General features: G+C 48.3%; 1 protein-coding gene across 4 annotated transcripts; it reads right to left on the bottom strand.

Moving 5' to 3' along the window:
- Positions 1-318: 318 nt before the first annotated feature.
- Positions 319-23090, bottom strand: NAGPA (N-acetylglucosamine-1-phosphodiester alpha-N-acetylglucosaminidase). 4 transcript variants are annotated; one of them, XM_069809620.1, is made up of 12 exons: positions 22951-23090; positions 22093-22578; positions 11395-11534; positions 10725-10833; positions 10268-10396; positions 9189-9397; positions 8000-8047; positions 7519-7647; positions 6263-6394; positions 6016-6076; positions 5112-5357; positions 319-4300 (listed from the first exon to the last, which is right to left on the bottom strand). In XM_069809620.1, exons 1-11 carry the CDS (start codon positions 23073-23075, stop codon positions 5135-5137), a joined length of 1791 nt encoding a protein of 596 aa, XP_069665721.1. In that variant the 5' UTR covers positions 23076-23090; the 3' UTR covers positions 319-4300; positions 5112-5134. The 4 variants fall into 4 exon arrangements, with proteins under 4 accessions (XP_069665721.1, XP_069665722.1, XP_069665723.1 ...); XM_069809621.1 differs by having other exon boundaries at positions 319-4297; XM_069809622.1 differs by lacking the exon at positions 8000-8047.
- Between the last annotated feature and the right edge of the window lie 2270 nt (positions 23091-25360).

Genomic DNA, 25360 nt, shown 5'->3' with positions numbered 1-25360 from the left:
ATGGCAATATGTCTTTATCTTTTCTGCTACCATGTCTGACAATGATGTCAATTTACTTTCACATCGAATTGTCACATCAATAGCTATTGCCTGATCTCCCTTTACGAATACCAGATCAGGCTTATATATATTTCATTTTGTTCATCTTTTAATATAGGCTCCTGGAATGCAATCCAGTCCTTTTTGGCTTCAGTTATCGATATTTCACATAACTGATTATGTCTTTTGATGCTAGCATCTTGTAGTGTGGAGCAATACCCAATGATATAAGCACACGTTTCATTTTCCGCTTTACAGTGTCAACAGGATTTTATTTGCGATTCCTGTCTCCCTCTTGCCAGGAATTCCCTGGTGGGATACACATTAGCTCTTAACTGTAGTGCAGTGAGGAGTTTTCTGTGAGGGATACCCCTATATTGTTCAATCTAATTGTTACTAATTTTATCTTTCTCAAAGTTGGTAATACCTCAGCCCTGGGACTGCAACTTGGTCCAATTTATAAATTTCTGGTTTTGCTAGTCACATGGTTTAGGAAAAATAATTTGGGGGGCTGATAGCTCCCATTCTGAAGCTGGTTCCTCTTCACCTGCTTCCTTAGATGTTACCCTAATAGCACTTGGGTCCCCAATAGATGGAAGTGACAAGAATAAAATACCAGCTGTTACCCATAGTTTTTCAAATTCTTTTTCAATCCCTTCTTGTTTTACTATTGATCTTATTACTTCATCTGAGGACTGCACAATCCTATGCAGTCTTTGAGCTTGTATACTGGGGATCAAATCTTGAGAGTCTCGTGATGCCTAAACCTCCATCACGCCAGAAACAGAGTTTCAAACTGACTCCTAAAGCGTCAGGAGAAGACCCAGCCTTGTCCTCCCTGTGCTCTTTGAGGATTTCAGCTTCTTGTGGCTTGATTCTTACATGGTTGGTCATGTCCCATAGTGGTAACATTCGTGTTTCCTGTGATTCCCTTGGTTTGCTCTGGTTAAGAATCTCCTCCATTGCACTGGATTTTTTTTTTTTTTTTTCAAATATGGCATGTGCTGTTCTCCTCCCACCAGTAACAATTTTGGGTGTTTAACTCTTGTCAGTGAGGCACCTGGAACCTGGCACCCCTGGCAGGTCTCCGAATCAGCCAGGAAGAGATGAAGGGCTGGTCCTATGGAGCACTTCCTCCAGCTGGCTCCAGGGATATCACAACCACAGTTTTTTTTCCTCTTGTTCCTTGGTAGTACTGCTCTCCTGCCCCACAAGACACTGCTGCACACATCTGTTTGGGAAGCATTTTGTGATCTCTCTCTTGTCAATTTTAAGCAGAACTGCCTGGGTTATTCCACCTACAAATTTACTTTGCTACCAATTTAAATAATGCAATATAGGGGTTCCCCCCCCCCTTTTTTTCCTGAATGTTAACATAACAGGAGAAAGGGGGCAGTAGCCTGGATCTTGTGGCTGATGTTGTGCTGTGCTTTTTAAACCTGACTTTGTGAACTGCAGATACAAGAGAAGCAGAATACTTCTAAAACACCTTTTCCCCCCCTAAATGACATTGGCACATTTTAGAAAATAAAACATGCAGTTGCCTTCACAGCAGCCTCTTGTGAGTTGAGACTGGGAGGAGTTCTGGATTCTGGGTCCCTGGGAGCCACTCATCTCTCAAAAGTCTCTTAAGCCAGAACCTTGAAAAACAGACTCCAGTTTTGGGTGCTGAGCTAGTGATGCAGCAAGGCCCTCCCTGCTCCCCAGCAATATCCTGGGAGCCGCTCCTCAGTGAAGTCAGTGAGCTCAGGCTGTGTTCAGGTAACTAGCTGGGTACTTTAAACAATAGCTCCTCAGTAGATTGGGGCTTTCCCCTGTTTCAAATACTCCATATGCAAAACACAATACCTACCTCAAAGAGCTGTTGCCATGTTTAATGTGGGATATGAGACCTCAAGAGCAAGGATGCTATGCTGTAGGTACAAAGTGTTGTGCCATTGTTTACAATTAAATATGGCCACATGTGAAAGCTTTATTCTTAGTAATTTCTACAGGTTTGCCCCATCCTGCTGTTTACTGGCTTCTGTCCCAGTAGGATGGGGAAAGGCAAATATGGAGCATGTCACCAGTGGGCACGCACTTAAGGTGAATGTCAGACTAGACTCGGGGTAAAGCTGGAATGTAGCACCTGAGTCATTTGGGCTAAACATCTTGCCACCTTTCAGCTTTGAAAAGGGCTTTTTTAACTGCTGTGGACAGAAGAGCTTAGCCTTGTGGAGGGACCGAGGGGGGGCTCTAGCCCAGGAAGGTGCAAAAAGCAGCAGTGCTGGCTGCTTTACCACTTCCATGTGCCATGGGTTAAGCTGGAAACTGGCACTCTAATGCACTCTCAGCAGGGAGGCACTGAGAGCTGTCTTGGCTGTTTCTCAGCTTCCTGTACTTGCTGTTGGGGGACGAGTGATCCTGGTTGTTGTTATGTGAGGAAATTCTGAGCAACTGTAGTCACTTTGGCTGTGTAGATGGGTGTGCTGTGGAGTTTGATGCTGCCTCATTTGCTTCAGTCTTATGGTTGGCCAGTTGGGTTATATCAATCCCCTTTCAGCAACAGGTTTAAAAAAAAAAAACAACTTTTAATAAGAATTTCTAATCCCAATTTGGTTTATCCATCAAAAAATTTTGAAAATGCCATAATCCAGTCATCTTAAATCTGTAATGCTTACTGCAACTCAGAATTGCTATTGGGAAGGGGTGAGCCCAGCTGTCCACTCAACTCAGGTGTGAAGCTGCTATGTATTGATGCAGTAGCTAAGGCCAGTTGTACTAGAGTCAGAGGAATCCCTTATTTCAAAATGCATTTTACTAGCTCACACTTCTTTAATACCTGTAATGTTTATCCTGTGAGCCAAATAATGCAAGAAACAGAGCTATTAGACTCTTAAGGACTAAAGTTGACAAGCATTTGTCAAAGATTCCTGCATGCTATTAGCTTTAATATTCTTCCAACATGTTTGTGATGATTCTTATACCTGATTATTTCTCTCTTGGAAGGCTAAATTGGAATCATGTGACATGCATTAGCTTTTAATGACATCAGCATCTACTTCTAAGCTATTAGTTATGTATATAAGTTAAATGGGCATTAATTTTTTTTAGCAAGCACTTACTTTCTCTCCCTTGCAGCTGTCTTCATTTTTTACATATTGAAGTCCTGATTTTTCTCAGCCAAAAGACCCCAAACATTCTTTAAAAGCACACTAGCAAAATGCAGAGTGCTTTGTAGTGTGTTACTTGACAACAAATGTACTTATTTACAGTATTTGTAGGTTCTGGTAAGAGCTGTACATTTCTGTATGTTGGAAATAAAAAAATCTCTAAAGAACATGTCTAATTGTTTCATGCAACTGTTCAAATTGTGGTAAACTGAAAATTTAATCACATGTGCTGCTGTCTTTACCCACAGAAATGGAGGTAAAGCTTGCTTGTATTCAGTTATTCCTACTTTTTAACTAAAATATTCTTTAATTTTCTCCTGTAGAACCAGCATTTTTTGTTTTCGTACCACAGAGAAGGCTGGTACAACACATTATCCTGTAGTGTAATTGGTTATTTAAAATAAAGAAGGCCCACTGCGTTCAAATGGCCAGTTGAGATTAACTGGAAAAGGATTGCATCTTTATTCTACAACTGCATATTAAGAATTTGAGTTTCAGGCAGTTATCACTAAAAGACTTTATTCAAGTTTCAAATAGCCTTCTGTAAATAGTAGAAAAATAGAATCTTCTCTTTACAGATTGATTTGATGCCAACAGTGGCACAAAAAATTACATATCCTTGGAGAGGTAAAACCAGAGTGCATAAAAATGTTAATATTCAGGCTCAGACAGGCTTTAAAACCCCCCTTTACAGCATTAGAGTAGCACATTAGAGGCTAGTTTTCCCTCACGTGGAAGCAAACTCACTTTTTTTTTTAAATGCATTGTGCAAGGATGTGTTCTAGTAAAAGGTCAGATTTCCAGCTGAGATGTTCAGGATCTTGGGCTGCCTGAAGCTCTTCCTCATGGAAGCCCCAGCTCACTGCTGGTGGGTGTTCCCTCTGACAAGGGAAGGGCAGTTCTAGCAGCAGTGAGCAAGGGCCACCACATGGACTGTCCTGCTGGGCTGATCAGGCTGGGGTAGGGTGAGCTCAGTCCCATGACTCGGTCCTGTTGTGCTGACCATGCCAGGCTGCTGCTGTCTCTTCTCTTCCCTTCCCCAAGTGGGAGAGCTCCAGGCTGCGGTCCCTCAGTGGCAGCCCACACAGCTGAGCAGAGCACACCAGCTTCTGGGAGATATGAGAGAATGCAAGAATGAAATTTTTGAACTGACAAGGCTCTTTATGTTGCTGTACTGTAAGAACCTACCAAAAATGCAGTGCTTATCATGCACCTTTTCGACTACTTCTAGGAATAAGTATTTGGTAAGAAAACACTCTGGCCCTCCAGTCAACACAGGTCAGGTGCAAGAAAGCCCCAACCCTGTGTGTTAGCCTTTGAGCCTACCACTGGGGCCAGGAGGAGGAATGCTGTGGTTTTATTGTGTACTGCACCTGTTTCAAGATTTTAAACCAACTTTTTTTTTCAGTTTTCTGATAAAAGTCTGAGCTTACCAGGGAAGGGCAGACAGGTATAGACTACACCATCCTTAAGCCTAGCTTTATGCTAGGGGCAATTTATCTTGCATCTTAAAAATACTTACTACTGCTCAGGTGAGAAGGGACCTTTCTGAAGTGCCTACAGCTTACATTTCTCACCTGTTTCCCTCAAGTATTGGAGGGAACCACCCACTTCCTCTCCTGCTAGAGCAAAGGAATCCCCTTATCCCATTCCATGTATGTGGAAGCTGGCCCCATGGCTTGTGCCCTGCATCCTCTCATGGCAACTAATTATGCAGTCCTGTTTGCTCCAGCTAGGGCAGCAGGGGAAGGCAGGGAAGCTAGCCATGTTCTCAGCAGGGCTGGGCCAGAAGCAAGGCAGTTTCTTGGACTGAGGGATCTTGCTGCTGCTCTCGGGTTAGTCAGCAGTTTTATACTCCAGTCTGAATAGCCTCGGTAACAGTCAGTGCTGAGTGGCAGTACAAGGGGCAGAGTGAAATACCTCATCTCTTCTCATCTGGGACTCTACAGGAGTGCCTGGCTTTGGTCCTGAGTATCTTCTGTCTCGCAGGCAGCAGATGTGGAGGTGTGACTGGCTTCCCCATTCATCTCCCTCAGGGGGTGGTAGAGATAGTTACCACTCTCATGGCACCTCTCTGACCTGGCCTTGAGAAAAAGGCCTATGTTTCCCATGGTGCTAATTACCAGAAGCAGAGCCAAGACAGAGGTCATGAAGATCCAGGTTTTTCTGTCAGACAGAAGCAAAATCCACATAAGCAACATCTCTTGACCTGCTTTCACATGCTCCCAGCGTGCAAATTATTTCTCAAAGTTTGTACTCCCTTCTCTGACATCACAAGCTTGCGGTAAGAACATGCTCTGTGAAAGCCTTTGAAAGGCTGCTCCGGCAGCCAGAGCACATGGCTGTTTTTAGCTTTCCACTCAGTTAACAAGTGACCAGCTGTGCCTGCAGAGCGACTGTAGCTTTGCCAACACCCCAGAAGCCATGCTCTGGTATCAGAACTGCCCTCATCTGTTTGTTGCCTATACAGTGCATCAGTGGGAGAGGAAAGGTGGCTCTCGTTCAACTGTGAGCTGCAGAGCACCAGGCTCAGAGCATCAACTGTCACTGGTGGGGGCTTCAGCTCAGCACTTGTCTTAAGGTGCTAAACGCTTAATCGTGCCTTCCCTATCCTCATCTTTCCTGTCATAAGTGCTGTAGGTGATACAACGAAGTCAGAACACAGATGCTTTGGGCAATGAAGCAGCAGGTCTCTAAGCTTCACTGACACATGGCCCTGCCACCCAGGAGGTGGTGTGAACAACTCCATCTCACAGTAAGCAATTGATGGCATGGACTCAGTGTGTACATATAGATGTATATATGACGAGTATTACACACTTACTCTGACAAAGAGTATTTTTCTTTGCTCCTTCCCTTATTCTGGGAAGCCAAACACCGCCCAGCTGGAAAACAAAGAATAGTGGGAAGAAAGGTAGTATTGGGGGACGGTGTAAAATTCCACTAAAAAAAGAGCAAGCTTAGGTAAGATGACAGCCAGCCAGAGCTGGTAACTAAGCAAATACAACATTATGCACTAAAGCTGCTCTTCTAACTTTTTTTTAAGACACGACCACTGTAACCAGAGATACCTTTGTTTAACTGGTCCTGTACTGCCAATTCATAGGTGACATTGCAGCTGCCTGTCTCCCGGTCGCAGGGACACATGTGTTCACATGCACATCGTTTCTGGCAGTTTGGCCCATACCAGCCCATGGGACACTCTAGGGAATTGATTACAAAGAAGTCGGTCATTGTCAAAGCTCCACCTGCTTTGAAACCATCCAGCCTATGACTGCAGCTCCCCCCTGCCCCCAGCTCAACCGTGCCTGCTTCCCCAGCTGCACCAGCTCAGTGCCAGGAAGGATGGGCACACTCAGAGCTTTAGGAAAGGCTCAAACCTCACCTACATCTCACTGAGGTATTTGTGTTGCTTCTGTCACCACAGCAGTCTCTGGCCTTGTTGCTTCCAATGTATTTTTCTTCCTGCCACGTCTGAGCTACGGTCCTGGGGCTTGGGCTCATAAGCAAAGGTGGAGGGGGGGGCAGCAGTGGCCAATTCCTAAAGGGAAGCAGTCAGGTCCCCAGCTTTCCTGCAGCCTGACAAAGCTGTTCTGCCTGCCCACCCTGCTTCCTCCAGCCTGAAAGCACCCAACTGTGAGTTAACTGCTATTATTTTGTTTACTTCACAGAGAAGCTTTTGTAAAATAGGGATCAGGCTGGCTGGGTGTTCCTCGGCTGAGAACAAACCATGCACACCAGAAGTTTACACCCACGCTGTAATTAACTTGTCCTGTCACCAGAGCACGCTGTTCAGTCAGGTACACGGCGGGGGGGGCCTCGAGCACTTCAGAAAAGCTGGAGCGGTTACACAATCAAGAACATCCCTAGCTCTGTTAGCACTAGCATGTGTACAGCCTGAGTTCGAAGGTCGTAAGCCAGAATGGCCCTTTGGAGCATTTCACGCTCACTGACCCGGACCACCTGAAGCCTGGGCTGCAGGCAGGGCCTTGCGTGACACCCTCAAGTGAAGGATCTTCAAGTACTCATGTTCTGCACTCACGAGCTTGGGAAAGCAGCCCAGTTCTTTGGGGCAGAGACTAAACAGGCATCCACAATTTTCTAATGATGAAGAAAACCCTTTCCTCTCTGCTCCTTCCTTTTCTTTTTAGCCAGTTTGGCTAGGACAGGCAAGCCCTTAAGAGCTGGGAGCTGGCAGGTTACACTCCAGCTGTGAAGTTCAGGCCTGAGCCTGCCCGGCAGACTTCGTGCTTGCTTTGCCCACAAGAGGTGGCCCAGATGTGACACAAAAGCCTCTCCCCAGGCCATTATTCAGAGCAGCCCTTACCTTGCTCACAGCTGGTGCCATAGTACCCAGCCGGGCAGGAACAGGCTCCATACACAGGGTCACATGAGCCACCATTCTGGCACTGGCATTTCTGGGTGCAAGCGTCCCCATAGAAACCACTAGCACAAGCTGCAGGAGACAAGCAGAGATCTCGTCAGGGCCCTCACTACAAAGGCAAGCAATCTCACCCCATGCTTATACCCCTGGAGTATTCACTGGCACAGGGAGCTGACAGCTGCTCAGAGAACAGAAGCAGAATAAGGAGCAAGGGCTTAAAGTGCTTCGCACCAAGCCAATCTTAAGATGCCCAGGCTCCGACTAACCTCACACTGACAAAAAGGAAAGCACCGTGTAGCCTTTCCCTTCACTGCTCCCTCTTGGAGAGCCACCCACCACTGCAGGCTGCCAGCCATTAGGAAGTGGTTCACATTACCCTCTTGCTGGCTATGAAGAAGTGGAGCGGAGTGGAGGTCAGCCTTACCTTCACTGCAGTTGGTGCCAATCCAGCCAGCATCACACCGGCATCCAGCTGTGCAAACACACATGAACAAGCATTAAGAATAGAGAAAGACTTAGAAATAGCAGGTACTCAAAATTAGGAGCTTCTGCTTCTTGGGGTGCTCTCTTAACTCTCCCTGCCAGGAAACCCACAGAAGAGGAATCCTGAACTCACACACAGGTGAGGTTTAAATATGCACCCCCTACAGCTGCCAAACACAGCAGAACCCCCTGCTGATGGGATTTCAAGAGATTAACTCTGAGTGAACTATCAGCAGCAGCTGCATCCACTGAGCTCTCTGTCCAGTCACTTCACTGGTGCAAACCTGACTGTGAGTTGAATCAGGGAGGTAGCACAGAAACAGGGCAACAGGATTGAGCAGGCACAGAGGAGCAGAAGTTGCATGGTGTATATTATGGCAGTCCCTAGATGCAAAATGAGTTTATGGAAGAGTAGCAACTGCATACTTGTAAAAATCATGAAGCAGGAGAGTCAAGTAAAGAAGGAACATTAAGGGAAGGGGGCAGAACTCAGCTGCTCTGTCACACAGCATAATACACTGCCCTTCCCATCAGCAGATTTTCAAACAAACCGGGAGCACAGCCCCAGGGGCCAGAAAGAGAAACTGAGACATAGAGTTTGAAGTCAAGTCCTATTTACAGGTCCAGTTTCCAGATCTGAGTCCCAGCCTGGCCCTGCTGCTGTCTCCTAAAGGCAACATGTTCTGACCATCTCTGCTGCTGCTTCAGATGCCGGAGGGAAAGAGGCGAGCAGTTCCATACACCCAGAAGGTAAGACAAGGGCCAAGGCACACAGCACCTGCTGGCTTCCAGAGTCAGGGCATGGGCTGGCCAGACAATCAGCACCGGCAGCCCTAAAAGGCTGGGCTCCTGGGCCCGGGGAGCCTCGCCAAAGGGTGCTGCTCTCTGCAGCGAAGGAAGCGGCTACTGCTGGTGCCAGTTCATGTGAGCTGCACTCCTTCACACCAGAGTGGGAATGGACTTTGTGAACCAGCCAGGACTGCACACAGCAATGCGCTGAGGTGCCTTGCAGGCAGGTAAGTGATATTCCCCATGTATACACTGCCCGGGTCTGTGCTTCCCCTAGTGCTACCCACGGGCACCCACTGGCATCTCCATGTTAGAAGCCTTTGCACACCACAGTGACTTACAGTCGGTGCAGATGCCGTGCAGGCTGCAGTTGGAAGGGCCACAGTCCAAGATGTCACAGGCTGGACCTCTCCAGAAGTCCTCAGTGCAGTGGCACTCCCCTTCCACGCAGTTCCCGTGTCCGCTGCAGTCTGCAGGTTCGCAGGCAGGCTCGTGGATACACATTATGGTCGAGATGCTCCGAGGGCAACGCCACGTGTTGTCAAAGGAGCTGGGGACAGAAGACGGGTCCCATAAGACGTGCAAGCACTGTGCTGCTCCCAGCCCTACGTGAAACCAGTTGATCTAATGCACAAATTTTCATCCTGATTCACACTGGCAAACAAGAACATTAATAATGGGGAAATATAAACATAAAACTAGATTTGAGTCAATGTTTTAACTAAGTGTTAACTCCTAATGGATAGGAGTCATTTCAAACATGGAATTACAGAAAGCAATATGCAAAGTCTCCCTTTAAGCAGTCCCAGCTTCCCTTAACTTGGGCGTTCCAACATGCCTTTTCTTGAATGTTATTTGCTTTGACGTAAGTGATGTCATTGCAGTTATAGCAACGCCTGCCTTTCAACTGTCAGACTGCAAACTGAATTTTAAATCCTTTCATGTTTACAGTCAGAAATGACTAAAAAGCTAAATTTAAAGTAAAATATTCTTTAGGTTCCTTCACGTAAGGCAGGGCAGGGACTCCAAGTCAGTGTTTCTCTTTCATAATAAAAAGCTGTTGACAGATCTCTGCTAATTCCTGTGAATGTGCAGCTCTGACTCTCCAAGTCTAAGAGCTGTTTCCTTATCTGATTCCCACATCAGGCCACTCAGTGATGTCGAACAGCTTTGCTGCATGTCTGAAAACAGCTAAACTTTAATCCTGGATGACTAAATGGAAAAAACATGTAGTCACTAAATTGCTTTAAATTTTAGAGTCACTCTCTCTCTCGGAATTTGTCACTTGCCTTTACATTGTGATCTCCCAGCAATGCAGACTGACTCCCTTGCAGAGCAGAAGGGTAGGACTGAGCTCTGCATGCTAACAGGAACTGCGTGGTTACTTGTGCAGCCCTGGACATCAGCTGCCAGCACCTACCAGTGCTCAGACGGATAGCTTGCAAGGGTCCCATTTAAGACCAGCGTTGCAGACCCTCCACCATCCAGGTTGATAGCATTGACAATTCCCTGATGCTTCAGAAATTCAGCCATTTCCCAGAGGTTGACTCTGCAAAAGCAAAGTTGTTCATTGCTCATTCATGCTATTTGACTTCAAAGAAACTGCTATGCTAGAAGCTTGGTCCCTCACCTCAGTGGAAGGGGGGAAGCTCTGCCACCCCAGGTATGCTCACTTGCTGCCTGGAGGCTGCCTTAGCCTTTTCTGGCTCTGCCAGAAAGACACCAAACAGTGGTGTGTTCAACCAACCTCTTGAGCTCTGCCAGTCTCTGCCTTAAAATAAATTACTGGCAGCCACAGAGTCCCTCCAGTTCCAGCAACAGAATTTGAAGACCGATCTTGCACCTGCCCCAAGACCTTACCACAACCCTAGCCTTACCCTCTGGATTCCGTCTGTCCATCCACATGAACCAAGACCAGCTGCCCCTGACTGTCGTGTCCAACTGCGGTCCTGGCTGATATCACATTGATGAACTTGTCAAAGGTTCCTGTGCAGGAGAGGGAATAATTCACACACCATCTGGGTGACAGAACTGGCTGTTTAGACACATCTGTCTGCAAAACAGCTCCCAGCAAGGAGCTCATCTAAATTGAAACACAATGAGAACAGAGCTCAGGTTCCTCTTGTTCATCCAAGCCCATCTAGGAATAACATTTCCAGAAGCACTCATGTCAAGGTTTTTGTCTGGCACAGGCACCAAGAAGGGGATTCAGAAGCCCTCAGTGTAAAACTCCTGTAAGAGGCATCTGCTTTGAGTTTCTCTGGACAAGTATTAACACCAATCATGCCATCACTATTTACAGTCCTCAGTGAATTCTGTTTAACAACCTTGAACAGGTGAGTGCAGCCTCATCTTGCAGGCAGCCTACTTCTTGTACTGCGCTTGCCGCAGACTTGGGGTAAAGTAGCACAGAAGAAATTTGGACCTCTTGAGTGAGTAGCAAACTGCAACTAGACAATATAGTTTCCACTGCTACGCCCTCCTTCCAACAGCCCCATCAGACGGACAATCTATACCCAGGCTGAAGCTAGGCTTTACAATATTTACCTGTGGTTTGAATTTCACCACACTCAGCCATTTGACTCTGACTGATGTACACTTCTCCATCTCTTAGGAGCCAAACTACCCCACTCACAAGCTGCACAAAAGGGTTTGCTTGATCCAAGACATCTTCCTCAGACAGGTAACTAGGAAAGAGAGAGCAGGAGGGGTTACCCACAGTCACAGCAGTCTCACGTAAAAGCCTCTTCTGCTGCCAGCAGGCTCCAGAAGCAGGGAGAAGGGGAGAAGGTGGCTGAATGAAAGCTAGCTACATCTAAAACTAGAGGCCAAGCAGTGTGAAACATCACTTTAGCAGCCACAGTGGACCCTGTTCTCCGCTATTCTGCACAAAACGCTGTTAATGATGATCCCAGGCCACTGTGCATGAAACAACTGCCAACTGTGTGGCCAGTGGACCTGAGCCAGGATAATAAGGGCAGAGCCATTGCCAAATACTCAGGAGCTGTGGAAGCAGCTGTAACATCTTGCTCTCTGTCAGCTTCCATTCTGCAAAACAGTGACACCAAACAGCTTTTGAGAGGGTTTTCAGCAACAGCATCCAGTCTGCCTACAGCTGCACTGAGGGGAAGACACTGCTGGATGCTACCTACTCCCCTCCGTCTGGGAAAGAGCTTCCTCTACTCTTCCAGACAGCAAAACCTTTCACTGAACGGTCAGACAGTAAAAGGACTGTTCAGCAACCATTTCCATGATCAGGCATTGTGTGTCACTGCAGAATGCTTCCCAAGGGATATTCTTCTCTCAAGAATTAGGGTGCTGAGTAACATCTGCCTCATCAGAACCTGATGCTAGGTGATGTTTGCAACTGACAGGAGAAGACAGCAGCAAAGGTTGAGGCTGAAGAGCTGTGCTTTCGCTGTAAGTTCTGCCAGTGGTTTTTGGTTTAAAACTGATTGCTCTATGTGATCCAGACATGTCTTGTGGGAGCTGGATGCTCAACTTCTAGCTTTTCAGTATCCATGACTGCAGCTGAACAAAGCTTCATGCTTTGTAGGAAAGTGTAATTGAAAATACCCGAATGGAAAACATGCAAAAAGAAATCCCTGTACCCACGGGAAAGGAACACAAAGACAAAATGAACACAGTTGAAAATGGATCAAATTGCACAACAGCTTGAGCATGGACTAATCAACAGTCAGCTTTTAAAGCCTGCAATTATCCATCCTCAGTCCAGGTGGTAGAGGCAGCATCTTTGCTAGGTGGGGGGTAACAGTGTGCCCCAGTGCACCCTCCTGCTGCTTGTGATATAGTGTGAAAGGGCCAAATGTGAATTACTTTCCCCACTGCCCTGACAGCCCAAATTATTTACACCAAAACTATTTCTAGTGTCATGTTTTGGAAGCTGCAAAGACACCAAGCAGACAGCAGCTCACACAGTGCCCTGACTCCATTTAACATGGGAGATCTTGCTGGAGCAGGAGAGAAGCAGGACAGAGCTGAGATTAAGGATTCAACGGCGACCTTGCAGCTGCTGTTGGTCCCCTCAGCAGAAGCCCCCTCTTTAAAGGGGACATGTCACCAACTCTGCCAGCCCCTCTGCCATGTAAATTAGGGCTGTGCTTCTCAGGGCTGTCAGGGAATGGCTGCACACTAAAGCCCGGGCTTGGTACAGTCAGTTTGGCTTTGCTGAGGTCTGAGGGCACATGGGAGTGGGCTAACAGAAGGATGGAGAATACAGCCAACAGATGCAGCAGCTTCCAGACTGTTTCTCAGTCTTCTGAGGTGATCAGAAGGACCTCTGGGAACCCTTCTAGGACCTTTAGGGTGCCTGCTGCTGTTGGGGAAGGGTAGCTACTGGGGGCCTTTACTTCCAGCAAGTACTAACAGTTCTGTCAGCTATTCCTCATCAAAGGGTGCTTTGAGCTTTTGTCTCCAGCTGATTAGGGACTGTCACACCAGGCTGAGACCACAGCTCCCAAGAGTCAAGAGATGTTGCAGCTCATGTGGTGGGGAGCTGGAATTTCTGTAGAGGGCAGTGCCTGTGGTCAGCTCTGGTGACACACCACAGGGCACAGTCTCCAGCACCAACTTCTGCAACTATCTCTAGTACAGCAGACACCTCAATTCAGCTTGAGCTGTGGAGGGAGAAGGCAGTGCTCCAGCTCTCAGGTTGCAGGGAAACCTGTGCCTCTCGCTGAAGCTGATGGTGGGAAATGGTGTCCTAGTGCATGCTGGCTGAGGAGTGCTGCTGGGACAAGGAGCTACAAGAGGAGGTCTGCACACTGCACAGCAGCAGGGATGATGAGAAAGAGATGGACAGATCTTTCCTAATAGCCTGCAGAAACAAAACCCTGAACCCCACAACACCCAGAAGAACCCAGGACCTGCTTGCTGGGGTGGCAATTCCTGTGATGATGAAAGCTGGAAGACTGTGAACTCTGGCACCAGGAGGGAGCTCTTCCTCCACCCAGGTTCAGTGCCCTGGCAGCAGGCAAGGGGCTGGGAGCTCTGTGAAATAAAGTGTCTGTGTTGGCTGAACTGGACGGAACCCTGCAGCAGCACCAGAGGAGGTGGGTGAGTGTTGTGGTTTAACCCCAGCCAGCAACTAAGCACCACGCAGCCGCTCACTCACTCCCCCCCATCCAGTGGGATGGGGGAGAAAATCGGGAAAAAGAAGTAAAACTCCTGGGTTGAGATAAGAACGGTTTAATAGAACAGAAAAGAAGAAACTCATAATGGTAACACTAATAAAATGACAACAGTAGTAATAAAAGGATTGGAATGTACAAATGATGCGCAGGGCAATTGCTCACCACCCGCTAGTCCCCGAGCGGTGATTCCCCGCCCCCCACTTCCCAGTTCCTATACTAGATGGGATGTCCCATGGTATGGAATACACCGTTGGCCAGTTTGGGTCAGGTGCCCTGGCTGTGTCCTGTGCCAACTTCTTGTGCCCTGGCTGGGCATGAGAAGCTGAAAAATCCTTGACTATAGTCTAAACACTACTGAGCAACAACTGAAAACATCAGTGTTATCAACATTCTTCGCATACTGAACTCAAAACATAGCACTGTACCAGCTACTGGGAAGACAGTTAACTCTATCCCAGCTGAAACCAGGACAGTGAGTGATAGGTGGAAGCTCCCTGCTGCAGGGCAGAGAGGTCCCCATTTGCTAGCCTGTCTAGCGAGGTTTGCTGGGGGCTCAGATCTGGGATGTTGTGGGGAGACTGCTGAGACTTCTCCAGCCCCCAGACTGCTATCCCCTGCTGCTCTTCCACGCGGGCACCAACAGCACTGCCAGGGGAAACTACGAGTGTATCAAGAACAACTGCATAGCTCTGGGGGTGATAGCCAAGGGCGGCCCAGGTGGTCCTCTCCTCAATCCTGCTGGTGAGGAGGAAGGGTTTGAGAAGCAGTAGATGGATTCTGTGGGTCACTGTGCAGTAGCACGGCTCATGTTGACAATAGGAATTTGCTTTTTACAAAGCTAGAACCCTCTCTGAGGACTGACTGGCAGAGATGGCATCCACATGACCAAGTGAGGCAAAAGTAACTTCTGTAGAGGCAATCTGGTGGGGAAAGCTTTAAACCAGGAAAGAAACAGGAGGGAAATAATCGCCCACAGTCAAGTGAGGAAGCGGTAGACCAGGCTGGCAAGTGAAGGTTACAGGGTCACATGGACAAGAGAACATGAAACAACAAAGTATTAACAAAAGGTGAGCGCACCATATGCACACAAATAAGGAAGTGGTGAGGGGACTCATGGGGAAGCTTTTGCCCTCTTCCTGGAAAATCAGTGGGTGCCTATGGGAAGTTGTACAGTAACGCAAGCAGTATAAGCACAAACAGGAGGAATCAGAGGTCTGTGCAGCTGCAGGGCTACAGCCTCGCTGGGATCATGCAGACATGGTGGGACAGTGCATGTGACTGGAATGCTGCAATGGATGGATACAGGCTCTTAGGAAGAGCCTGTACCCAAGGAGGGGGGTGGGAGAAGTGGGAAGCAGCTGCCCTTTACATGAGACAGCAGCAGGAATGCCTGGAGGAGAGGCAGTGGGGTAGCCCTGTATGTTAGGGAATGTATTGATTGTCTAGAGCTTAATGATGGTGATGATAGAGTTAAGTGGTTTGGGGTAAGATTCAGAGGGAAGGCCAACAAGGCAGATATCATGGTGGGAGTCTGTTGTAGACCACCCAACGGGGATGAAGAGGCAGATGAAATATTCTGTAAGCAGCTGGGAGAAGTCTCACAATCGCTAGCCCTTGTTCTCATGGGGGACTTCAACTTACCAAATGTCTGCTGGAAATACAATACAGCGGAGAGGAAACGGTCCAGGAGGTTCCTGGACTGTGTGGAAGATGACTTCCTGACACAGCTGGTGAGGGAGCCAACCAGGGAAGGCACCCCGCTGGACCTCTTGTTTGTGAACAGAGAAGGACTTGTGGGTGATGTGATGGTTAGAGGCTGTCTTGGGCACAGCGATCATGAAATTGTAAGTTTTCAATTCTTGGAGAAGTAAGGAGGGGGTCAGCAGAACTGCTACCTTGGACTTCTGGAGGACAGACTTTGGCCTGTTTAGGATTGGTTGAGAGAGTCCCTTGGGTCGCAGTCCTGAAGGGCAAAGGAGTCCAGGAAGCCTGGACGCTCTTCAAGAAGAAAATCTTAAAGGCGCAGGAGCAGGCAGTCCCCATGTGCCAGAAGACGAGCCGGCAGGGAAGAAGACCGGCCTGGCTGAACAGAGAGCTTTGGCTGGAACTTGCGGAAAAAAGGAGAGTTTATGACCTTTGGAAGAAGAGGCAGGCAACCCAGGAGGACTACAAAAATGTCATGAAGTTATGCAGGGAGAGAATTAGAAGGGCCAAAGCCCACCTAGAACTTAATCTGGCTACTGCCATAAAAGACAGTAAAAAACATTTCTATAAATATATTAGCAACAAAAGGAGGGCTAGGGAGAATTTCCATCCTTTAATGGATACAGGGGGAAACAGTGACAAAGGATGAGGAAAAGGCTGAGGTATTTCTTTGCCTCAGTCTTTAACAGTAAGACCAGTTGTTCTCCAAGTACCCAGCACCCTGAGCTGGAAGACAGGGAGCAGAATGAAGACCCCACAATCCAAGGGGAAATAGTTAGCAACCTGCTGCACCACTTAGACACACACAAGTCTATGGGGCCAGATGGGATCCACCCAAGGGTACTGAGGGAGCTGACAGAAGTGCTCACCAAGCCACTTTCCATCATTTATCAGCAGCCCTGGCTAACTGGGGAGGTCCCAGTTGACTGGAAGTTAGCAGATATAACACCAATCTACAAGAAGGGCTGGAAGGGTCCAGGGAACTACAGGCCTGTCACTCTGAACTCGGTGCTGGGGAAGGTTATGGAGCAGATCAGCTCGAGTGCCATCACGTGGCATGTACAGGACAACCAGGCAATCAGGCCCAGTCAGCATGGGTTTGTGAAAGGCAGGTCCTGCTTGACTAACCTGATCTCCTTCTATAAAAAGGTGACCCACTTAGTAGATGAGAGAAAGGCTGCAGATGTTGTTTACCTGGACTTTAGTAAAGCTTTTGACACCATTTCCTACTGCATTCTCCCGGAGAAACTGTCTGTGCATGGCTTAGATGGGTGTACTCTTTGCTGGGTAAAAAACTGGCTGAGTTGTGGTGAATGGAGTTAAATCCAGTTGGCAGCCAGTTACAAGTGGTGTTCCCCAGGGCTCAGTACTGGGGGCAGTTCTGTTTAATATTTTTATCAATGATCTGGATGAGGGGATTGAGTGCACCCTCAGTAAGTTTGCAGACACCACCAAGCTGGGCAGGAGTGTTATCTGCTGGAGGGTAGGAAGGCTCTACAGAGGGATCTGGACAGGCTGGATCGATGGGCCGAGGCCAATTGTATGAGGTTCAACAAGGCCAAGTGCTGGGTCCTGCACTTGGGTCACAACAACCCCATGCAATGCTACAGGCTTGGGGAGGAGTGGCTGGAAAGCTGCCTGGTGGAAAAGGACCTGGGGGTGTTGGTGACAGCCAGCTGAATATGAGCCAGCAGTGTGTCCAGGTGGCCAAGAAGGCCAACGGCATCCTGGCTTGTATCAGAAATAGTGTGGCCAGCAGGAGCAGGGAGGTGATCGTTCACCTGTACTTGGCACTGCTGAGGCCGCATTTCGAATACCATGTTCAGTGTTGGGCCCCTCACTACAGGAAAGACACTGGGGTGCTGGAGTGTGTCCAAAGGAGGGCAACGAAGCTGGTGGAGGGTCCAGAGCACAAGTCTTACGAGGAGCGGCTGAGGGAACTGGGGTTGTTTAGTCTGGAGAAAAGGAGGCTGAGGGGAGACCTCATCGCTCTCTACAACTACCTGAAAGGAGGTTGTAGCGAGGTGGTGGTCAGTCTCTTTTCCCAGGTAACAAGCGATAGGACAAGAGGAAATGGCCTCAAGTTGTGCCAGGGGAGGTTTAGATTGGATATTCGGAAAAATTTCTTCACCGAAAGGGTTGTCAAGCATTGGAACAGGCTGCCCAGGGAAATAGTTGAGTCACCATCCCTGGAGGGATTTAAAAGACGTGTAGGTGTGGTGCTTAGGGATGTGCTTTAGTGGTGGTTGGCAGTGCTAGGTTAACGGTTGGACTTGATGATCTTAAAGGTCTTTTCCAACTTAAATGATTCTATGATTCTGCCTAGGCACTGACCACAAGCTAACTGAGGGCTTATGGGATAGGATTAGAGCTCTGGCAGATCAGTGTGGGTGACATCATGGTGGATCTCTGCCACAGACTGCCTGGTTGAGAAATAGTAGCTAAGACTTTCAGAAAACTGGAAAAAGCCTCATGTTCACAGGCCCTGGCACTTATGGGGGACTCTAACTCTCCTGGTACCTGCTGAAAGGGTGTCCTGGTTTCAGCTGGCATAGAGTTCATTTTCTTCTTAGTAGCTGGTACAGCGTGCTTTGGATTTAGTGTGACAATAATGTTGATAACACACTGATGTTTTAGTTGCTGCTAAGCAGCGCTTATCCTAAGTTAAGCATTTTTCAGTGTCCCATGCTCTGCCAGCAAGCAAGTGCACAAGAAGCTGGGAGGGAGCATGGCCAGGACAACTGATCCAAACTAGCCAAAGGAATATTCCACACCATAGAACGTCACGCTCAGTATATAAACTGGGGGGAGTTGGCTGGGGCGAGGTGAATTGCTGCTCGGACATCAGTCAGCGGGTGGTTAGCGATTGTATTGTGCATCCCTTGTCTTTTCTTGGATTTAATATCTTTTTTTTTGTTTTTATATTCCTTTTGATTAATTATTATATTTTATTATTGCTATTATATTTTATTTTACTTTAGTTATTACACCATTCTTATCTCAACCCACGAGTTTTACTTCTTTTTTTCGATTCTCTTCCCCATCCCACTGGGAGGGAGGAGGAGTGAGTGAGTGAGCGGTTGCATTGGTGCTTAGTTGCTGACTGGCCTTAAACCATGACAGTCCTTTTTGGTGCCCAGTGTGGGGCTTGAAGGGTTGAGGTAACAACCAATCTGACCAGAGCATGTTAAAACAAATTTGTTATAAGCATTCATTATATTAGTTTAATAGTCGCTGGTCACAATGTTGATTTATTGGCTCTTAAGAGTTGTTGCGCTCATTCTGAGTTATGTTATGTATCACCTTACCTGTGCTGCTGCTTATCATCCGTGGGAGGTGGATTAAGCTTTTCACTCTGTTGTACTATGTAACACTGATTTATGGTATGATAAAATTATCCGTCATGGGACTAATCTGGTATTTGTACTCAGCATTGCTGTTATCTCTGTACTTCGGGAGCCATCTATCGGAAACTATTAATAATTACACCCTTTACCTTTTCTCCACGGAGAGCCAACCTACGGGGTAGACACCTTCCTTCACCTTCCTCTTCTCCTCCAGGCTAATTACAACAATGTTTGAGAATTTTTAATATCCTTGGAACGTTAAAACTAACATGGTCCTATTGCTAGGAACTAGCATGTTCCTGAATGTGGTTCAGGCCTTGTTTAAGGTTAAACAACTATTTAACAGTATCTCCCAGATACCAGAGTGGCAGGGTGTGTGGAATACCATGGGCAAATGCCTAGGGCAGTGGGCACCTCCAGTGTTTTGGAACTTCACCTTTCAACAAGGGCAGAATCCTGAAAAACTAGTAGAACATTTGGAAAAATTATGCTGTCACCCCGACAATTCCAGGGAGACACAAATCACTGCAATGTGCTGGGGCCTGGCCTGTGCCTACCGAGCCCTGTTCAACGCTATTCAGTACCCTTAAGGGGAAGAGAAGGTCTCTGGATCTGAAAACAAAATGACAGGCACTGTGGTTACTCCAACCCGTGATAGGCTCTGTAGCTGAACCAGAGAATCAACCCGTGCCAGTATCAGTCACCCATGTAGAGAAGAAGAAATACTCAAAAAAACCCCCAGCTTGCTTAGCAAAGGATGAAGGTGAACCAGGATCATCACGAGAACAGGAGGAAGAGGCAGAACCAGAGATAATCACCCAATCCCTATCCCTGAGTGAGCTGCAAAAAGGCTTCAGCTGTCATCCAGGCAAGCACATTATCACCTGGCTGCTCCAATGCTGGGATAATGGAGCCAGTAGCACATCCCCTATCATGCACCAGGCTCCGGGAAAGTCAAACAATACAATGGACTGTTAAAAGACTACATTGAAAGCAATGGGTGGTGGGACCTTCAAACATTGGGACACACATCTAGCAAAAGCCCCACCTGGTTAGTCAACACCAGAGCACCTGCCAATCGGGCTGACCCTGCCCCACCAGAACTTTTACGTACTGTAGAAGGGGATGAACTCCCCATAGCGCACCTATATAGAATATATGTTAGGGAAGACAGTCTGGGTTAGTCCTGCCTCAGGCAAATGCAAACCCATTCATGGGATTGTTTTTGCTCAAGGACTTTGGTGGATGATGCAGAAAGATGGGGAAGTCTGATGTGTCCCTCAAGGGGATTTGATTTTAGGTGAGAACGGCCAATAGATTAAATTGTATGATGTTGATTGCTATATAATCCTGCCACTGTATGTCATCGTTATTATAATTGTTAAATGCTATATCAATGGTAGTACAACAAGAATCACTTAGATTAATGAAGAATGAACTTTGATAAAACTGAGCAAAGCACAGCAGTGATGGAACCAGGACTGACTGCACGCAACAATCCAACATTACACACCATCCTCCTGCTGTGCCCATTGTCACCCACCTGCTGCACCACACCAAAGCCCTATCCTGCTCTGCTGACTGAGCAGACTTTGCACCATCCCGCCTGCCCAGAGAGTTTGTTATGACAGATGGAACCCAAAGTCATGGACTGAATGAACTCAACAGACATTTTATAGAGATGGCCCATACACTGCAGAAATGATATCTGTGTGTATGTATTATAAGAGAGGAAAAGTGGTGGTGATTTATTGGAAATGTATTTGAAAGTGTGGGATCTGGGCATGACATAAATGATATAGAATAAGGGGTGGATATTGTCCTGTTTTCAGCTGGCATAGAGTTCATTTTCTTCTTAGTAGCTGGTACAGCGTGCTTTGGATTTAGTGTGACAATAATGTTGATAACACACTGATGTTTTAGTTGCTGCTAAGCAGCGCTTATCCTAAGTTAAGCATTTTTCAGTGTCCCATGCTCTGCCAGCAAGCAAGTGCACAAGAAGCTGGGAGGGAGCATGGCCAGGACAACTGATCCAAACTAGCCAAAGGAATATTCCACACCATAGAACGTCATGCTCAGTATATAAACTGGGGGGAGCTGGCTGGGGCGAGGTGAATTGCTGCTCGGGCATCAGTCAGCGGGTGGTTAGCGATTGTATTGTGTATCACTTGTCTTTTCTTGGGTTTTATTTTTCTCTCTTTTTTTTTACATATATTCCTTTTCATTATTATTATTATATTTGTTATTATTATATTTTATTTTACTTTAGTTATTACACCATTCTTATCTCAACCCATGAGTTTTACTTCTTTTTTTCGATTCTCTTCCCCATCCCACTGGGAGGGAGGAGGAGTGAGCAAGCAGCTGCATGGTATTTAGTCACTGGTTGGGCTTAAACCATGACAAAGGGCAACACAGCAGAGGGCAGGCAATCCAGGAGATGCCTGGATTTCTACTTAGCAGTAAGTAACTTAACATAAGACAAACTTTTCTACTGTAAAGGGTGGTCAATCACAGGAACAGGTTTACCCAGAGAGGTTGTGGAGTCTCCATTTTTGGAGATGTTCAAAACCCAGCTCAACATGGCCCTGAGCAACCTGCTCCAACAACACCTGAGCAGGGTGTTGGACAAGGCACCTCCAGAGGTCCCTTCCAACCCCAGTGTTTCTGCGCTGCAGCCAGAGCAGTTACATAGTCCACCCTGCCTCTCCTCTGTGGGGAAGACAAAGACCTCTCCCCCTTCTACCATAATCAAGGGTATCTGTTGAATGTTGGGAGAGGAGACACAGGAACTAAAGCAGCTAGAGATCATCAGATAACTCACCCAGCTTCTCTTCACGCTAGGACAAAAAGCCAATGGTCAGAGAGATAGCTCAATGGGCTACAGGTAGGACATCCCTAATTTCAGCATTCAAAGCCTGCTTCTACTCTAATTGAGAGAGGCCAAGGAGGCAGTGCCTGGGCAGTGCTTCCTGCCTCTGTGATGCCTACCAGTCTTCAGGGAGGAGAAAGCGCTCTCCAAACAACCCCCAACTTCTTACCCGAACACCATGGTGCCATCCTTCCGGATGCCAAACTGAGCGTTTTGCAGGCCTCCAGAGTTTTTCACCAGCTTTCCATCACTCACAACGTTCCCAAGACACTCTCCGGTTCCCATGTCAAAGTACCCGCCGTTCTGGGCCACGAGACACTTCCCGAGCTTTGCGGTCTCTTCCACGGGGGCTCTGCGTTGAGCCTGGCAGCCTCCCACACCGCCCGGCTCTAGCACAGAGAAGGTCCTCAGGGGGTTCCTCACAAAAGTGAAGTGGCCATAGACCACCTTGTGGTCCTTGCCCTCCGGGGGGACGTACGAAACGAACGTTCTGGTGGTAGCCACTGGGCCGCCCGTCCTGTTGTCGCTGGGCCAAGTTTCGTGTGTTACGTTGCCGTACTTGAGGGGCTGACAGTCTCTGACGTACCTGTGGTTGTGCCGCGGGCCGTGCCGGGAGGGGAAATAGGGCTGCAGCAGAGGGTCGCTGGGGGGGCTCCTGCAATGAGAAGATCCGTTTGCCCCAAGGCTGCCCCGGCAGAGCCCGCCTGCAACCCCGCCTGCTGCGACACGAGCTGCTGGCCTCGGGGAAGGCCTCACCGACGTCCCGGGCCCCGCTTCCCCCCTCCCCCCGGGCAGTCCCCGGTACCGCTGTAGCCCACCCCGGCTTAAGGGGGGGCTCTCTCGCTTAGTAGCCGCACCACCGAGCCGACCTCGGGGCACCGGCTCGGCGGCGCCCGGCCACAGCCCCAGGAGCGAGAGCGGAGCGGCGCTACGGGCCGGGAAGGGACCCCCGCAGCCCTCTACCCTCTGCCGCCCGCCCCGGGACGGCGGGGCTGGCACCGCCCCGGGCACCCCCGCGGACACTCACCCGCCGCCGCGGGCCGCCTGCAGCCAGCCGAACGCCGCCAGCGCGGCGGCCACCACCGCCCGCCCCGCCGGCACCGGCGGCCGCCGCCCCCCGCCCGCGGCCCCCGCCGCTCTGGAAGCCGCCATCTTGGCGGGCGCTCAGCGGGCGGGCGCCGGTAGCCCGCCCTCTGCCGCCCGGCGGCGGCGCAGCGCCCGGCGGCCGCTTCCCGCCGTTTCCCGCCGGCCCTCAGTCAGGCAAGGCCGGCGGAGCCGGGAGGTGCCCGCCGCGCCCGGCCCCCGGTGGGTGCTGTGGGTGCTGTCTGGGCTCAGCCCCGTGAGCTGAGGAGCCATTTACGACTAGGAAGATGGAAAGAAGTACTTTTGAAGTCTGTTGTTTCGATAATAAGCTGTGGCCTGTCCCCGTACGGTTGACGTCGAGGTGTCTGAGCTGGCTTTAGCCTCAGGGAGGACGTGCTCTCCGGTCTTCAGTCTGGCGTTTTCCCATCACCATCTCTGGCAGATTCTCACAGACAGGGACGTAAATACGGCCTTTACAGCCACTGCAGCTTCATCATCTTCATTTGGAGGATTAGGATTTTGTCCATTTTCCAGAAGTGAAAAATAACTAAATTGGGGGGGGTGGCGACGGGGGGGTGAAAATCTATTTAGTCAGTTCCAGGATTTCCTAACGGTAGCTTCAGTGGCTTGGATTCTGTGATACCCCTTGGCTAACAGTTAGGACGAAAACTCTCAGAGAGCCTTAGTTTACAAATCTGGAAATTTTTGCTTTCAAGAAATATCCAAGTCAAATACATGATTAAAAAAAGCAAATCCTCCGTTCCTCTATCTGCCTGTACGGTAGTTGTTTTTTCTAACCAGGAACTATATGCCAGACCCCTCGTTTTCAGTAAAAACGTTTCTAATCTCTGTAGTTCTATTTTGAATCAAAGAACTATTTTGTTAACAGTGGTAAGGGCACCTGCTTTATTCACTGTGCTTCATCAAGTGCTTAGTCCTGTCACTTCCTCCAGCCATACTGACTGCTCCAAGCACTTCTTAAGTTTCGTATTTCTTTCTCTAGACTGCAGTAGCTCGCTCTTGGCGCTTGCAGCCCATTTGCAGCTCTAGAACTGACCAAACAAAAGAGACTGTTTGGAAAGCCATAACCACTCAAAGAGCAACAGTAAAAGCAGGCACCCCTCAGTTTTCTACTAAATTCTAACAGGTTAAATAGCAGAGGAAATTAATTGGAGGGGTTTTGCCACGGTTTAGGGGCTAGTTGCTGGGGGGAGTGTAAATGCTAACTTCAGGACGTTGTTTCAGTGTTTCATTGCTCTGTTCTGAGCCATACCCATCACTGAGGAAAATATTGCCTGTATGTCATTATATTGCAAATGAAATTTCAAAATGTTTATATTGGGAATAAAATACATCTTTTAGGCGTGCAGTCTGCTCCCATGCTGGTGGGGCTAATCTTAAAATCCAAGCCTCTGTTGCCCCTGGAGACATGGCTCTGGCACGGACTTTGACATCTGTGAAAGCAGAGGGCAGGCCTGCTGCTGCTGCCTGGCAGCAGATGCTCCTGTCCTCTTAGGATGGGGGATGCAATTAAACTCTTTCTTTTTTTTCCCCTGTGTGCAAATGTCGCTTGATAGAGAAGTTTCATATTTTTATTGCAAAAAAATCAAGCCTACTGCTGGGCTGCATTGCGCACAATTTCCTTGAGCTACTTGGTGAGTGGGGGAGAGGGGAATTCACAGAGGAAGCATTGGGAAAGCCCCGTTCACACTGTGGAATGGTTCATTACATTTGCCTGATGTGTGTTTACGTCTGTTCAGCCTGCATGAGACTGATGATGAGCTCAGTTAGCTGTCTCCTTATTTTCAGGCATTTGCTTCTGTAAATGATGTGATACAAGGGCAGGTATCACCCCTGTGTGAATGGGGGAGTGGGGCTGTGGAGCCCCATGCCCGAGGCTGTATTGCAGAAGCTGGTCTTTCCATGGCCAGTGCTAAAGCAGGGGGGTAATGCCTCACTCCCAGGGTAAGTGTACCTGGTATATGTAAGTGTGCTGCTGTCTTAGGTACCTTGCAAGTGGAAAAATGTACTTTTATTTCAGAAATGAACTGGAAAACTCCCTTAGCACAAACCAGTGCATTTAAAGATCTTAGCAAATGGCTTATTATGCCTCCACTTTCATTCAGCAGTGGAGACCTGCATGTGTCCTGCTTCTGTTTCGAGCTGGAAACAAGACTATCCAGTTGAAACTCCAGTGTGGACTAACCATATGGTTTTAATGGTCTAAACTCAGCAAGCAGAGTACTCTGGGAGTCCATTCAGGATCCTGCTTTGTCTTTTGCTCAAATGCCTTAAACTTTTTGCAGGGAACATCCTGTACTAAGGGCTTAAGCAGAAGGCTTCCACCCAGTTCC

This window comes from Haliaeetus albicilla, chromosome 22, assembly GCF_947461875.1.
Source record: "Haliaeetus albicilla chromosome 22, bHalAlb1.1, whole genome shotgun sequence".
In the NCBI taxonomy this organism is placed as follows: Eukaryota; Metazoa; Chordata; class Aves; order Accipitriformes; family Accipitridae; genus Haliaeetus; species Haliaeetus albicilla.
This window is presented reverse-complemented; position numbering and strand designations above follow the sequence as displayed.

What these genes read in the sequence shown, in the direction of transcription:
- NAGPA (XM_069809620.1), bottom strand. Translation starts at nt 23,075, where the DNA reads ATGGCGGCTTCCAGAGCGGCGGGGGCCGCGGGCGGGGGGCGGCGGCCG. An exon ending in CAGGCGGCCCGCGGCGGCGG is followed by an intron (nt 22,579 to 22,950) that starts GTGAGTGTCCGC and finishes TTCTCATTGCAG; the next exon opens with GAGCCCCCCCAGCGACCCTC. An exon ending in TGGTGAAATTCAAACCACAG is followed by an intron (nt 10,834 to 11,394) that starts GTAAATATTGTA and finishes TCTCCTGCACAG; the next exon opens with GAACCTTTGACAAGTTCATC.